A 17,039-nucleotide genomic window follows, 5' to 3' on the forward strand; every position below is an offset into this window, starting at 1 on the left:
CTTTAAACTCCATTTCATCCTTATTGTGAATTTCGGTGAAATTTTTGTCAGTAATTTATATTTAGTTTAGATATACTATACAAAAAAGCAATGTAAATTGAAACATTTATTCCCCATGCATCACTCTAATATTGACCAGAAAGAACATAAATGAAGGAAGATTATACTTATGCTCACAGATTTTGAGGTATTACTGCAATCTATAAAATCAGGCAAGGTACCAATCAGTCTCCGGTGGTGGCAACATATGGCAGAGAGTCCTTACATGGCAGCAGGAGAAGCCAAGACAGGATAGAAACAGTTAAAGTACTAAACTGTTCCCACTGTCTCTATCAAACCAAATCTCCTAAGGACTATGCAGCCCTAGTATTTGTGCCACAAGGTGACTGTGACAAGCTGTGGAAAACATGAGCCTGTGGGGGAAATTGCAAATTCAAATGATAACATGGAAGGTATGATTTTGTGTCACTTTGCTTTTCTCTGTTCCTTTAGATACAGGTGTAGGAGGAACATAGGCACACTGAACTTGAGAAATGACAGATCTTAAGAAACAGGGCTTTTGCATTCCAACCCTCAGGGATATTTCTCTAATGACTACATGTGAAAATTATAGTTTGAAAGCCAAGAAAATTTGTGACAAGGCTCTAATTTCCTTGACTATTTTACTAATTGGTATAGTAAAATATTTTAATATCCTTCATGAAACTTTTCAATATTTATAATCCCCCTTAATAACTGTGTACAAATATTTATGATAGGTTAACTCAGAAAGTAAAGGTTAATATCTGTTCTTTGGAGAGTTCAACACAATATTATCTCATCATAAGCGAGGTTATTTTGTAAGGGACAAATCCATTTTTAAAAGTTCTCCCCACTACATCAACATGAACAAGGTCATTTGTCATTAAATCATGGGGGACTTTTTACTAATTACTTTTGTAGAAACAAATATAATAAATATTATTTCGAAGGTGAGAGCTAGGTGTTCTAAATATAGTTTGAAAAACTGTTTGGCTCCCTCAGAGTAAGGCAGTTCTATAAGTGACGTGGATTTTAGAAGTTCCCAGGTGATGAGAGCATGCCCTAGGGGCTTCATTACACCCACTTCCAAATTGGCTTCCTTACATCTGCTTCCCCACATTCTCCTCAACCTGAAAGTCCTCAAACACCAATAATGAAGAGCTCTTGTTGCACACACTGATGTGGGCTTCAAAGATATTTGAAAATACCCCACTAATCTGTGGACCCTACATCCATTCAAGAAATTCTGATAATAACAATGGTTTGTGGACAATAGAATCTTAGCATGAGCCCAGCATTAGCTAAGTGCTGCCCCTGCATGATCTCATTTAATCTACACCACATTCTATAATTTGCACTCCATAGCAAATAAAAGTAATTCATCTAAAAATAAGTCCAAGAGCCTAGATAATTTGTTTAGTAAGGGTCTGTGTTAGGAATTTCCTCAAATCCCACAGCTCTGCTAAAACGCTGTAATTCATGGCTCAAAACTTAACCAAATTAATAACATGCACATAGCAAGAGCATTCAACTTGATAGCATGACAAGAGTTAAGGTGTGATGAGAGAAAATAAACGGTACTGAACAGGAAATTTTGTTATTTTTAATTTATTGATTTATAAACATGCATATATTGAGTTTGTGCAATATAGCATCAACACATCTCCATGTGCATACATTTTTTAAAATATAGTAAATGAAGGCCAGAATGATGGCTAACAGATGACACACTTCCCACATAGCTTGATGACCTGTGCTCGAGTGCCAGGCTACACTGTGAAAGAAGGAAAGCTCTTCTCAAAATATCTTGTCTGAAATCTACATGCCTGCTATGACACGTAACCCCCCCATCCCAGTATTCTTACAAATAACATTGGTAATAAAAATAGTTTTTAAATGTGTTTATAGAGATAGTGGGTAAGAAAATATCACCTTAAAACAAGTACATCTGAAGTATCATTCCTACATTACAAAAGAATTAATCTCCCCACAGTATGATAGACCTGGACTTTGTGTGCTCCATAAGTTTAAGATAATGATCCTTATCTAAAGGGAAGCAAGGATGTGGAGCAGAAAGATCTGGCTGTGGATACATATGAACCAAACACTGCCATAATCTAATAGAATTCAGAGTTTTGTATAGCTGGAGGTAAGACTCTGCAAACATAATGTAAATACTCCTTCCTGGACATATCCATGCTGAGGGACCAAAGTATACTTCTCTCTACTTTTAGTCATTATGGTGTGAATGCAATAATTTTCTGAAGCAGAGTACTCTGAAACCTCTCACAGGCACATGAACTATGTGTTCAAGCAGGTTTAGATTTACCTGGAAGCAGTTTACTGTGACGTATCTGAAAAATATTGAAGAACACAGGTCCATAATATAGAGGACCAAGGTTAATTAGGGTGAACTATGCTTTCATGTCATTCTTTGAGGAAAAAGTTTTCAAACAGACAAGCTACTGATAAATGTTGAAGAGTCTAATCCACAAGACTCACATAACACAGAGCACAGGAACTACATTATCCCTTGGGCAAGATAAGGAGAATTCTGCATGTGTTGTGTGGTTTTTTGTTTTTTGTTTTGTTTTTTTTTTAACACTGACGACTATAATTTTATTTTGATGCTAATCCAACAGCTGATGTTTCTTCATGGGAAGCTCTTTGTGAAAATGTAACAGTGCAAATCTTTCTAAATTGAATTAAACATTCTTTAAAGGGCTGGCTTTTCAAATAGGTTTGCAAAGCCTTTAAACTAGATGACTTCACAATGAAGCCCCTCCCAACAGTGACCTATTTGGTATGAAAGATGAATACAAAGTTATGTTAAAATGAAATCTGAACATCTGCTACACTGTGGTGAGCACTTTCCATGTTTAGGAACAATTACCTCTAATGCTTTGATGTCCTCATAAGCAAACTGCACAGTTGGAACTCCAAGATGGTTGACAAAATACTCAGCATCACCTTGTATCTGCACAGAGCTGACATTGGCTCCTGGGCACTGAGCTCTTCGCACACAGTTGAACTTATTTTTCTGAAAAACATAATTTAAATAACGTTAACATACACTCATGCTTCCCAGATAATTGATAGGTCAGTGTCACTCAAAACATGAGTCAAGGACCAGAAAATCAATAGATATCAATGCGATTACATGTTTAAAATGCACAGTTAAGCTGTACCATGTCCTAACAGGACCATTTGAAGGTAGAAGCAGGAATCTCTTCCTAATTTTTTGTGTATGATTCTGAAGCTAACGGCAGTATAGCATTAGGACAAATAAAGGTGACTCTTATCTCCAGCCACTAGAGAAACACACACACACACACACACACACACACACACACACACACAAACACACACTGCTGCTAAATAAATTTTGAAATTTGAAATCACTATTAGTGTTCATAATAAAAATTTTAAAAATAAATTTTCAGGCCTCGGCCATTCATTTTTCATATAAACAAGCAAACATACTGTGGATTGAACTATTTAACTCCTTAATTAGCAACTATTGAACAGTTTCTCTCTTGCAGCCTCAAGTGCTTTAAGCAAAAGTTCTATAGGTTCACTGCCAGCCTTAATTAGCATTATGCCAACACCAGTAATGTCAAAAGCTTCAAGAATGACTCCAAACACCTCTGCAAAAGATGGAAACTGATTTTCATGGCTGTCCAAAACTGTAGTCTCAGCTGAGACTGTCAGAGACCATCTATAGCTGATTTTCAATCAGAAGATTCAAAGAATAATTTCTACCTTGACTAGAGGCATAGCACTTGCCATAGTGCAAGGAAGGACAAGTATGACTGATATTAAAATGAGAGATGGTGATTGGTTCAAAATACAAGCCCTAGTAACCGTGATTGGCATTAAGTGGTAATGATGTAATTGGCCCAGGCAAGTACTTATGATTGGTCCAAATTAAATGACCAAGGATGGTTGGGATTGGTCCAAATACCACCAGTTACCATCATTTGATCAACACACTCTCCTGAGCTGTGTCTCTCCTGAGTTTCTTAGGACCATTTGTTTCTTTTTTTTTCTTTTTTTAAGTTTTTTTCCTTTTTCTTATTGGATTTTTTAATTTACATTTCAAATGTTATTCCCTTTCCTGGTTTCCCTGACAAAAGCCCCCTATCTTATCCCCTTCCCTTCTTCTATAAGGGTATTCTCCTCCCCATCTACCCCCTTTCTCTCCCCTTCCCGAACATTCCTCTACACTGGGGGTCCAACCTTGGCAAGACTAAGGGCTTCTACTGCCATTGGTGTCCAACAAGGGGATCTTCTGCAACATATGCAGCTGGAGTCATGGGTCAGCCCATGGGTAGTGGTTTAGTCACTGGGAGCTCTGGTTGGTAGGCATTGTTGTTCTTATGGGGTTGCAAGCCCCTTCAGCTCCTTCAAACCTTTCTCTAATTCCTCCAACGGGGGTCCTGTTCTCAGTTTAATGGTTTGCTGCTAGCATTTGCTTCTGTATCTGACATGCTCTGGCTGTGTCTCTCAGGAGAGATGCCTCAGCAGTTAAGAGCACTGACTGCTCTTCCAGAGATCCTGCGTTTAATTCCCAGCAACCACATGGTGGCTCACAACCACCTTGGGGATCTGATGCCCTCTTTTGTCTGAAGACAGTGACAATGTACCCACATACACGAAATAAATAAATAAATAAATAAATAAATAAATAAATAAATAAATTTTCCAAGAGACATTTGTTTCTTTGTAGTAGTCTTTTCCTGACTACTTTTAGTAATATGAGCCAAAACAAAATAGTTAAGAAAAATGCACCAGAAACTGTATTGGGCATAACAAAGTTGGAGATGAATTTTATGGTGGCTGCTGGCAAGCTAAAATGGCACTTGAGTCACCTTGCAAGGATATTGCAGTCATGCTGACTGATCCCATGGGCTGTACTGCCAAGGCCCTGTGAGCCTGGTGACCTCTGGTCCAAGGTTCCAAAATATCCAATCTTCTATATTGTACCATGCTTGCAAGCATCGGTCTCTGACTTCTACCTCGGAACAAACTATTGTTCGATCATTGAAGATTCAGCTGGAGATACCATATTGCCACCAAAATTCTGATCCCCACAATTCCTATGCCCATGTGGTATTGACCACACCCTTACCCAGTTGTTGCCTGCCATCTCCTATCCCAGAGGATGGACTCTCAACCCTGACTCTTTTACAATACTTTGGAAATCTAAGTTTCCCTCTCGAGCTCAGTTCAGTCGTAATTAGTTCTCTTCTATTTCTTTCTTTTATTTCTGCTTTTCCTTTCCTCTTCCTCCCCACTCTACCACTCTTGTTTCTTTCTACAATTTAATAGTAGCTGAAGAGACAATGTAGGCTGTCTGTCTCTAGTAGCACTGCATCTGAAATGTGGGTGGTACTATTATTTTTCAAGGAATAGATCAGCGTAGAGGGTAGTAGTTAATTGCTACCATGAAATCAATCCTATTAGTTACTGCTGAGGTACCTCATCATCTAAGAGTGTGAGCAGACTGAATTTATCCTGTCATAGCTTGATGGTGAGAAACAGGCCCAGGAAGCAGAGGTAGAAAGCAGATGGCTAAATACTAACAAACTAAAAGTACAATCTGCAGGAAGTGCAGTTACAGCAGAAAAGCACCCAACCAGCCACATCAGTGCAACATAATAGGTCAATGTGACTGCAGTGAAACAGAGCTGAGCCAGCGGGTCAACCTCTGAGCTACCTATTGGTTATCCAGTGCTGTAAAGCCAGGAAATCTAAAGTAAATCCCTACAGATGAATGATTAACATTTGGGAAATTTTGAAAGAGCAAAGGAAACTCCTCCATCTCTGGAGACCTCAGTGCTGTATTTAGATCCCAGACTCCCAGTATATTTGGAAGACATCCCCTAGCCAGGTCATCAGACACATCCAGAGGCATAGTCTATGGACTCTCAGAGGAAGAAGTAGTCTTTCTTGTTCAAAGAAGTCCAAACTAAGCATGTCAACAGGGGGCTGTTCCTGTTACCCAATAAAAGAGAACCAATTGAATGGAATACAGGTTAGGTGTACACCAGACAGATTTCAAACAAGCATGAGCCCCAAGAAGACAAGAGCTTACAAGGTACACTGACTTCCTGCTCACCCCTACTATAGTCTTCACGTTAGAAGAAACCTAAAGTTTGCACCACTATTTCTGTACCCTCACCTTACTTTCCTCTACCTTCTTTTCCTTATATGTCTACTATGTCATTTTTACTATAATTTTAGCAGCAGTTTTTAAATTTTCATGATAAAAATATATTTACCTTCATACTTTTACTTATTTATTTACTTTTCAGTATTATATTATTCTAACTTAATTTTTTGCTATTAGTTCTTATTTAATCTCATTATTTTCAATATCCCTGATTTTTGTTTATATTTTGCATGCATTAATTATTTATTTTCCAAACTTTATTATTACTATAAAATATTTTTGATACATGCTTTCTCTACCATGGATTTTTTTCCAAATATCTTGCACTTTTCCATCCCCCTCCATAACATTATCCTCTTGACTCCTCTTCATTGTCTATTAACATTGACTCCTCTTCATTTTCCTTTAACTTATGTAACATTTTCTGTATTCCCTTTCTCTGCTTCCTTAAATTTTCAGTATTCGTATTTTACACACACACACACACACACACACACACACACAGAGAGAGATAGAGAGAGAGAGAGAGAGAGAGAGAGAGAGAGGTGATTTTCATAGCTGAACACTTACATATAGTTATTTTCTATTTTATAACCATTAAAGATAAATTAGTGAAGTTTAATTGACTTAATTTTAAATTTATCTGCATTTGATGTTTTGCCATTGTTGATATTATAGTAGTTTGTTCTACATTTTCTGAGTGGCATGAAAGACAGAACCTTTAAGAATAGATTGCTCCATAAGATAATTACAAATAATATCAGAGCAGATGTTCAACCCAGCATATGTACAATCTTAACATAGAAAAGAAAAGGAAACATAAAAATACAAGGTGGAGAGATTCAAGAAGGCAGCTGCCACCAGCTCCCACAGGGACTCCTAGGCTCCAGAGACCCATGGAGGGTTCACAAAGAAACAAGGCAGTGGAGGATGAACGTGGACCTGAAGAGCACAATGTAGCTCTGAAACAACTGAACCCCTGGGTCTTATGATAAGATACTTTTCAAAGTGATCTCATATTTCATGGACTTCAATAAGGAAGAGTGGAAGAGGCAGTACATATGACAGAGAATAACAGAAGCAGTGTCACAGTAGTGTGTATGGTATAGAAGGTCAGCTGGGGCAGCAGATAAAGGAGCATGTTGTTGCTGAGTAGAGCCACAGGGCTGGTTGGATCACCACTGCCCTCTCACAACGTTGCAGCTCACAGGCTACTTGTTGGAGCAGAGCTTGGGGCCAGTGTGATGACTGCCATGCTTAGGGTCAGATAATGCTAAGTGCTAGAACATACGCAGTGGCCTGGAGCTTATGGCAGTTCTGCCCTTGGAATGATACCCAACTGCATAATTGATCACACTGATTCTGGGCAAAAACGGGCTATCTGAGATGAGTCTTAGTGATATTCTGTTATTTATGCTGCTTCAGAAACCTTGAATCAGATGACTCATTACAATAAATATTTGCATATAAAACATTTTGGGCAAAATAATATATTCTGTGACACACTGTAGATTCCAACATCACTTTAATAAATGAATGTGCAATAGAGTGATGGGAAAGATGGTGAAATGCAATGGAACCTGTGGCAATGCAAAGAGGAACTATGGATGTAGTAATGAAGATATGGGGGTCATAGCTATAGTAGATGAAAGAACATTTCATTTGACTCCAGACATCCTTCCCAACTGTACAATCACCATGGCTCTGAGAAGGTATCTGAGGTGAAGAATGTTTTTTTTGGGGGGGGTTAAGTTTCCTTGAAAGACTTTCATGGTCTGTTCTACCACCAAGAGACAGGTTGATGTCAAAGGAAACCATGTTAATATCTATGATCTGTGCTGCAGATGAAACCAGAAACCATGTTAATGGATATGATCTGAATTACAGCAGAAGCCATGTTGATGATCCTGATCCATAACCAAGAATGGGAGGCATTGAAAGCTCCTGTGACAACCCCCCACCTCCAGGAACAGCACAAAGACAAAACTATTAAAAAGGATACAAGTGATAAATATGCAGAACTGTAGTTTTACGTCACTGATGATTTCCTGGTGGGAGTAGAATGGAGAAGGACTGAGTTGTGTTTAAGAGGCTGGCCCCTGCGAAGTTTGATCTTATATCAATGACTATATGTGCAATACATATTGGACTTGGTGGGTTTTGGGAAGGTGATACAGGGGTGGGATGGTGAACCTGGGAGGAATGGGAAGCAAGAATGATTTGAATGCATTGCATGAAATAAAAATAAGTAATAAAGATATTGTACTGGGGACAAACAAACAAAAGAACAAGGTGACATGTCTTCTACAAAAGTCAATGACTGCTCCAGTCAGAGCTTAAAGGTAACATTGCAGGAAAAATGACTGGTGAATTCTCAACAGTGTACTAGTGAAAATTATCAAATACCTCAAAGAGGATGTTAACAAGGAAATGAATTCAAGTCAGGATGTAGAGAGGGAATGTCAGCATGACAGGAAAACTTCAGAAAAGTGGATGAATAAATGAGGAATGTACATGAAAAAGTCAACACCACGGCAGCATGGAATAAAAATTAGTATGCAAAGTGAAATTTAAAGAGAAAAAGGAAATCTTGGAAATGAAAAATAATTCAAAGAATTAAATATTATCCTATGGGAAAGTATCACTAATTACCCTTGACCAAACAGAAAAAAGATAAAAAATGTAGACGAAAGTTAAGAACATAAAATATGCAAATTTTATTAATGAAATGGAAAGATGAGTAGCTGTTACTGCATCCTAGTGGAGTCTTTCCCAGTGTGGCTGAAGCTTGACTGTGATCTCCAATACCTTGTAAACCTGGTGTGGTATTAAATGCCTCTAATCCCACATTTTAATAGTGGACAGAGTAATCAGAAGTCATGGCCATCCTACACTATGCAAAGAATCTGAAGGTAGCCTACCCTACAAGAACCTGCCTGGAAAGAAAAAGCATAGCCAAATGGAATATGTATAATTAAGATACCAAGAATTCATGGGATAATATCAGAAATGTAGGTAAAACCTAAAGGCATACAGAATCCAATGAAATAATCCCATGATATTTCCCAAACCCAGAAGAAAGAATGCATATCTAAACACAAGACACATTTAGAATCATATCTAGAAGTGGCTGCCTTTTTATGACATATACACTCAAATGTCGAAAATACAAAGCAAATAAATACCATTAAAAGCTGTAAAGAAAAAGCACCAAGTTGCCTGTAAAGGTAAGCATGTCAGAATAATATAGACCTCTTATCAAGTAACCTTCAAAACCGAGAATGTATGAATGATATATTTCAAATCCTGTAAATAAATAAGTGCCAACCCAGATTGCTATATCCAGATGAGCTGTCTCTTAAACTTGACAGAAAAAATATTTCAAGACAAACAAATCCTGAGACAGTTCATGACTACCAAGCTAGAAAAACAGAATAAAATGTGACAGTGCCAGTCATGAGGAGCACAGGAAAGAAATCATTTCAGGACAGTAAGAGATGAACAAAGAAGCACAGGGAAGGGACTCCTCAGGTCCAACACAGTGGACCATCTAATCCCCATGTTAGAAGGGGAGAAAGTGAAGCAATATCCCAACCAATTAAGAAACAACTATCAAGTTTTACAGATTACTAAACATCTCTCAACAATAACCTTCAGTGTAAACCTCCTCAGTGTGCCAATAAACAATAAGCTATCTATTATATAAGAGAGAGAAACTTTCAGTATTGAAAACCTTGAGAGAATGATAATTTATAGAAAGTAATATATTAACTATATAGAAGCTGAAAATGAGCTGTCTACTAGCTATTCTTATACCATAAAGCTAAAATTACTCATATATTAAACCACTACATAATACTAGGATGAAAATTAATCAAGAAGCTCTCCCAAGGCCACTGATGAGATGGCTCAGAAGGTAAGGGAACCAAGGTATTTGCCAAGGATTTGATTTATAGAATTTAAATGGAAAGAGGAGAGAACTGATTGCTTTTAAGTTTTATTCTGAATTCCATACCTTAAGTATGTCATGTTTACACCCACACATGTAATCACACATGCATACACATAAATAGAAAATAAATGTCGGTACTGATTTAGAAGGTCTAATAATGTTATATAAGTATATGCTGTATGCTAAGTTATTGTTAAACAGATTCTAGTGATATCCAGTAAGTTTTTGAGAGTACATTGAAAACTTATATTTGAAGATATTAGAATATCTGGAAGAAATGGATATACCCAAATGGATATACACATGACCTACCAATAAGATACAACCATCAAGAAAATCCATACAATGAAAAGAAATTGAAAGAGTAAGAGCCCACATCCCAGATACACACACAAAGAGAAGGCCAAAGATTAGAAAATTACCTTTTTTTTTTTACAAAAGGACCTAATACCAATATTCTGCAACTGCTTCTACAAAATAGAAAGGGAAAACACATTGCTAGCCTCATTCAATGAGGCTTTCATGGCCCTAAAGCAAAGCCTGATTAAAAACACACACAAACACAAATTGCAAAATGCATCATAGATCAATGATATAAAACTTGACCATGTTGCAACTCATAGGATGTGCAAGGCTAATTTAATATTTACAAATAAATAATTGAACAACCACACAAAAATGGATTTAAGGATATACATCACATAAATTTAGTAACCACAGAAAAGACTTTTGACACAATTCACTATGTCATTTCAAAACATGGCAGCATTCTTTGCAATCACCACTAAAAGCAAGACATTGGCAATGAAACCTAGCATGCTTTTTGACATAACTTTAAAAATACTTTTAAATATAATCAGTTAAAAGACTGCAACACTGAGTGTGTTAGCATACCTTTTATTTCACCTTTACTTTTGTTTAATGTGAGTACACTGTAGATAATTCCAGACACACCAGAAGAGGGCATCAGATCTCTTTACAGATGGTTGTGAGCCACCACGTAGTTGCTGGGAATTGAACTCAGGACCTCTGGAAGAGCAGTCAGTGCTCTTAACTGCTGAGCCATCTCTCCAGCCCCCACCCTCTGGCCCCTCACCTTTACTTTTAAATAAATATCTTGGCTATTTTGTTTATTTACATTTCAAATGTTATCCCCCTTCCCACTTTCCCCTTCCAAAACTCCCTATCTCCTCCCCCATCCAAAGTACCTCCACTAGATGGGCTATCCCAGCCACCAACCCACTCCCGCCCTACCACCCTAGCATTCCCCTATGCTGAAGCATTAAACCTTCACAGGACCAAGGGCCTCTCTTCTCATTGACGCTAGACAAGGCCATCCACTGCCACATATGCAACTAGAGCCATGACTCTCTCCATGTGTGCTCTTTGGTAGGTAGATAGACCCAGGGAGCCCTGGGGGTATGATTGGTTGATATTGTTGTTCTTCCTATGAGGATGCAAGCACTTTCAGCTCCTTCAGTCCTTCCCCTAACTCCTCCATTTTGGTCCCACACTCAAAAGGTAGTCCAAAGGTTGCCTGCAAGCATCCACATCTGTATTTTTCAGGCTATGGCAGAGACTCTCAGGAAACAGCTATATTAGGTTCCTGTCAGCAAGCACTTCTTGGCATCAGCAATAGTGTCTGGATTTAGTGGCTACATATGGGATGAATCCCAGGTGGGGCAGTCTATGGTTGGCTTTTCCTTAAGCCTCTGTTCCACTCTTTGAGGCTATATTTTCTTAAGATAGGAGCAATTCTGGGGTAAAACTTTGAGAAAGGTTGTGGCCCCATCTCCCAACTAGAGTGGGGCATGCCTAATCTCTGGATATGGTCTCTAAAGGTTCTCTTTTCTCTCTGTTGGGTATTTCAGCTAATCTCATCCATTTGGTCTTGGGAGCATCTCGCTTTTTTTTTTTTTAAGAGCTACACAGCTCTATTCAATTTCCTGACCTTCCGTACATCTCCCCTATCTCCTCCCACACCTCATCCTGCCTCTTTTTATTCCTCTCCCATTCTTCTCTTCCTCTAAAGTATCTTCCACATTCTGTGTCCCATGATTATTTTGTTCCCCATCATAGTAGGACTGAGGCAGCCACACTATGTTCTTCCTTCTTCTTGACCTGGATATGATCTGTAAGTTGTATGATGGGTACTAAAAGGTTTTTCCTAATATGCACTTATCACTGATTACGTACCAGGTGTGTTCTTTTGTGACTGTGTTACCTCACTCAGGATGATGTTTTCCTCTTCCATTCATTTGCCTGCCAATTTCATGAGGTCATTCATTTAAATGGCTGAGTAGCACTCCATTGTAGAAGAATAGCACATTTTCTGTATCCATTCCTCTGTTGAGGGACACCTGGGTTTTTTCCAGCTTCTGGCTATTACAAATAAGGATGCTATGAACATAGTGGAGCATGTCTCTTTGTTATATGTTGGAGCATCTTTTGGGTATACGCCCAGGAGTGGTATACCTGGGTCTTCAGGTAGTGAAATGTCCAATTTTCTGAGGAATCACCAGACTGGTTTCCAGACAGGCTGTAACAGCTGTCAATCTCACCAGCAATGGAGGAGTATTCCTCTTTCTCCACATCCTTGTTAGGATCTGCTGTCACCTGAGCTTTTGATCTTAGCCATTCTGACTGGTTTGAGGTAGAATCTCAGGGTTGTTTTGATTTGCATTTCACTTATAACTAAGGATGTTGAACATTCCTTTAGGTACTTCTAAGCCATTCGATATTCCTCAGTTGCCAATTCTCTCTTTAGCTCTGTAGCCCATTTATAGAGTTATTTGATTTGCTGGAGTCTAATTTCTTGAGTTCATTGTATATTTTGAATATTAGACAAACATATCAGATGTAGGATGGGTAAAGATCTTTTTTCAATCTGTGGGTTGATGTTTAATCCTATCGACAGCATCCTTTGCCTGACAGAACCTTTACAATTTTATGATGTCCAATCTGTTGATTGTTGATCTTAAGGCACAAGCCATTGGTGTTCTGTTCAGGATATCTTCCCCTGTGCCCATGTGTCCAAAGCTCTTCCCTACTTTCTCTTCTATCAGACTCAGTATATCTGGTTTTATATGGAGGTACTTGATCCACTTGTACTTGAGCTTTGTACAAGGCAATAAGAATGGGTTGACTTGCATTCTTCTGCCTGCCAACCTCCACTAAAACTAGCACCATATTTTGAATAGGTTGTCTTCTTCTACTGCATAATTTTGACTCTTTGTCAAAGATCAAGTGACCATAGGTGTGGGGGTTCATTTCTGGGTGTTCAATTCTATTCCATTGTTCTAAACGCCTATCCCTGTATCAATACCATGCTGTTTTTTATCACTATTGCTCTGTAGTAGAGCTAGAGGTAAGGGATGATGATTTCCCCAGAAGTTCTCTTATTGTTGAAAATAGTTTTTGCGTTCCTGAGATTTTATTGTTCCAAATGAATTTGAGAATTGTTCTTTTTATGTATGTGAAAAATTTATTTGGAATTTTGATGAGGATTGCATTGAATCTATAGGTTGCTTTTGGTAAGATGGCCATTTTTACTATGTTAATCCTGCTGATCAATGAGCCTGAGTGATCTTTCAATCTTCTGAGTTCTTCTTCAATTTGGTAATAATGAATAATTTCAGGTTTTCAACTGTAGTGATAGATATTTCAGTAATATTTTTAGTGATCCCAAACTACCACTATTCTTTGAAATAATTTGACTATTTATGATGGATTATTTTCCTAGTTGACCCTTTGTGACACAGACAAGAGAGATGGTCAGCAGAGCCTGACCATTGGTCTTCATACCCAGCTTACCATTCTCTTTAGATTTTACTGAATTGGAGTATATGGTTTTAAATGTGCTATACTATTACTTGGTGTATATTTCTGTTAAATCCTTAATTAATAAAACTTTGCCCCTATTTAAGCAATTTGAAACCCTACTGGTAGCACAATCTAAACTTTTTTCTTTAATTATATATTTTTTTATTTACATTTCAAATGTTATTCCCTTTCCCATGGGTTTCCCTTCCAGAAACCTGCTATCCCATTCCCCCTCCTCCTGCTTCTATGAGGGTGCCTACCCATATACTCACTTTCACTTCCACGCCCTGACATTCCCCTACATTGTACCACATTTTCTGAATCCATTCCTATGTTGAAGAACACTGGGTTCTTTCCAGCTTCTGAACCTGTCATGAACATAGTGGAGCATGTGTCCTTGTTATATGTTAGAGTTTCTTTTTGGTATATGCCCAGGAGTGGTATAGCTGGGTCCTTGGGTATTATTATGTCCAATTTTCTGAGGAACCACCAGACTGATTTCCAGACTGGTTGTACCAGCTTGCTATCCCACTAATGATGGAGGAATCTTCCTTTTTCTCCACATCCTTGCTAGGATCTGCTGTCACTTGAGTTTTTTATCTTTGCCATTCTGACTGGTGTGATGTGGAATCTCAGAGTTGTTTTGATTTGCATTTCCCTGATGACTAAGGATGTTGAACATTTCTCTAGGTCCTTTTCAGCCATTTGATATGCCTCAGTTGAGCCTTCTTTGTTTAGCTGTGTACTCCATTTTTTAATAAGGTTATTTGATTCAAGACAACATCTGACCACACCCAGCACCAACAAGGTGGCTTTAATTTCATTTGCATATTTAGCTCTCAAACCCTGCAGCAAGTCATAGCTTTATTCTGTAAAGAGAGACTCTCTCTCACCCTCTCCCTCTCCCCCCCTCTGTTACATGCACACACACACACACACACACACACACACACACACACACACACACACACACACAAAGGAAAAAAATGAATTGTATGGATCAAGAATTGACACTTAAGTAATATTTTTAAGTGGAGATATTTATGTAAGAAAATTGAGAGTCCTGCCATTGTTGTGTATTAACTCTGATAAAATATGTTATCTTTCCTTATATATAAATTCCTAATGTACTAACATATAATGGCCTATTCCAATCAATCCTTAACTCTTTTTTATTCCTTAAAATTACATGTTCTTTATTATCAGTCTTTCATTGTGTAGTGAGACAAAATGGCTCTGAAATGTCAAAAGTGTCTAGTGAGAGATTTTCTTCAACAGTTATATTTAGACATTCCCTAATCCCCTAACCCAAGTCACAATCACTAACAGTTCACCATTCATTACTGGAACCTCTTTTCCATGACTGGAAACTTAGTTCAGTAGTCATAGAAATATGCTATGCATGTGATCAAGCATGAACAACAACAGGGAGATGAGAGAGAAAAGGAGGAAGGTTGGGAAGAAAGAATAGAAAAGAAGAAAGGGGGAGAAAAAATGGGAGAGGGAAAGACAGAGTAAAGAAAAAACAAAAAAGAGAGAGGGAGAGGGATAAAGAAAAAAGAAGGGAAGCAAGGAAGGAAGGAAGGAAGGAAGGAAGAAAGGAAGGAAGGAAGGAAGGGAGGGAGGGAGGGAGGGAGGAAGGAAGAAAGGAAGATAGATAGATGATAGATAGATAGATAGATAGATAGATAGATAGATAGATAGATAGATAGATAGATAGGTAGGTAGGTAAGTAGGTAGGTAGGTAGGTAGGTAGGTAGATAGGAAAAACTAAGACAAATACATTGATTTGACTCTGTGTTATGTATCTATTAGGAATGGTTAGTTTTTCAAGCAGCACTTTTGTTGATTATAGCAGACCGATACCAAGGAATGGATAAGAATAGGCTCAATCCTCACAAGCACTAATATCTCTGAGGAGAGTGAAAAAATTATATTTTCTTTATTTTCCCAGAAGTTAAGCACCGTGGGAGAAGGAAGGTTGCTGGCAAATTTGTGCAGGTCAATTAACTTTTTAAATTTATTTACAAGGCTGAGTAAATTCTTATTAAGTATTTTATCTAAGGGGTTCAAAATGATCTAGATTTAATGTTTGATAACAAGCGTTTTTATTTCAGCTCATAAAATAAGCAAGTTCAGGCAAAAACCGTGTCTGTCACTTGTTTAATTTCTCCATGAAAGTCTGCTGAAGACCTGAAACAGCATCACCAGCCAAATGCTCAAGAGCCACAAAGCAAGATCCTCTGTAAATGAGCATAAGTGAATGATGCAGAAATTAAATTACCATTTACACTAATTAAAATGTGGAGCTAAGTTATGCTAACAAGTATTTTAAATTCTTTAAAATTTGTCTTTATGAATCGTACCTCCATGCATATAAATGTTTTATTCTACCTTTCCAACTCTCCCCAGGTCCCGTACATCTCTCACTCAACTTCCACTTTTCTTGCTAGCAGGACTGACATAGGTATAGATATACAGAGATATATAATAGATATAAATACATGTGACATAGATGTATGATGTGTGATATATATAATATATAATATGTAATATGTATGATATATGAAATAAACATATAAAGGTATAAAGATAGGTAGGTAGACAATTAAATGATTTCATGGTTAGATAGATTAGCTAGTACATATGCTTATTAGAAGGATATAGATATGGATATAAATATATAAAGGCATATTTTTTATTTTGGTGATCTTACTGGAATAAGCAGTCTGCCACAAATGAGTGTGGAAATGAGGATATGCCATTGATAAACCAAAGCCAGGACTTGGTTTGAAAGGCTTCAATCTCAATGTAGTTTGCATTTTCATTTTACACTCCAAAACCACAAGATGGACAGTTCTGACAAGCAAGATCTTATAGCCCTGTAAGTAGGAATCAGTAGGTTGTTATGTCATTGCCCGATTGTTGCAGCTATTTCTCTATGTTATTGTGTTCCGTGAAGCATGTGAAGTCATATTTGGCAAATAATCAATACAATATGTTCTTTACGTAAATCACCAAGTCAATAAATCAGATCTAATAATTGATCCCTCTACCTTACTCTACTTC

The 17,039-nt window shown here is 37.7% G+C and overlaps 1 protein-coding gene across 2 annotated transcripts in view; it reads right to left on the reverse strand.

The window, feature by feature from the left end:
- Naaladl2 (N-acetylated alpha-linked acidic dipeptidase-like 2) overlaps positions 1-17,039 on the reverse strand; it is a 1,374,648-nt gene that overhangs the window by 259,781 nt on the left and 1,097,828 nt on the right. For both annotated transcript variants that reach the window (XM_087630578.1, NM_001447432.1), the window contains 1 exon segment: positions 2,915-3,061. In XM_087630578.1, the coding sequence (XP_087486704.1) occupies positions 2,915-3,061 (147 nt within the window).

Source organism: Rattus norvegicus, chromosome 2 (assembly GCF_021556685.1).
Source record: "Rattus norvegicus strain SHRSP/BbbUtx chromosome 2, alternate assembly SHRSP_T2T, whole genome shotgun sequence".
Taxonomy (NCBI): Eukaryota; Metazoa; Chordata; class Mammalia; order Rodentia; family Muridae; genus Rattus; species Rattus norvegicus.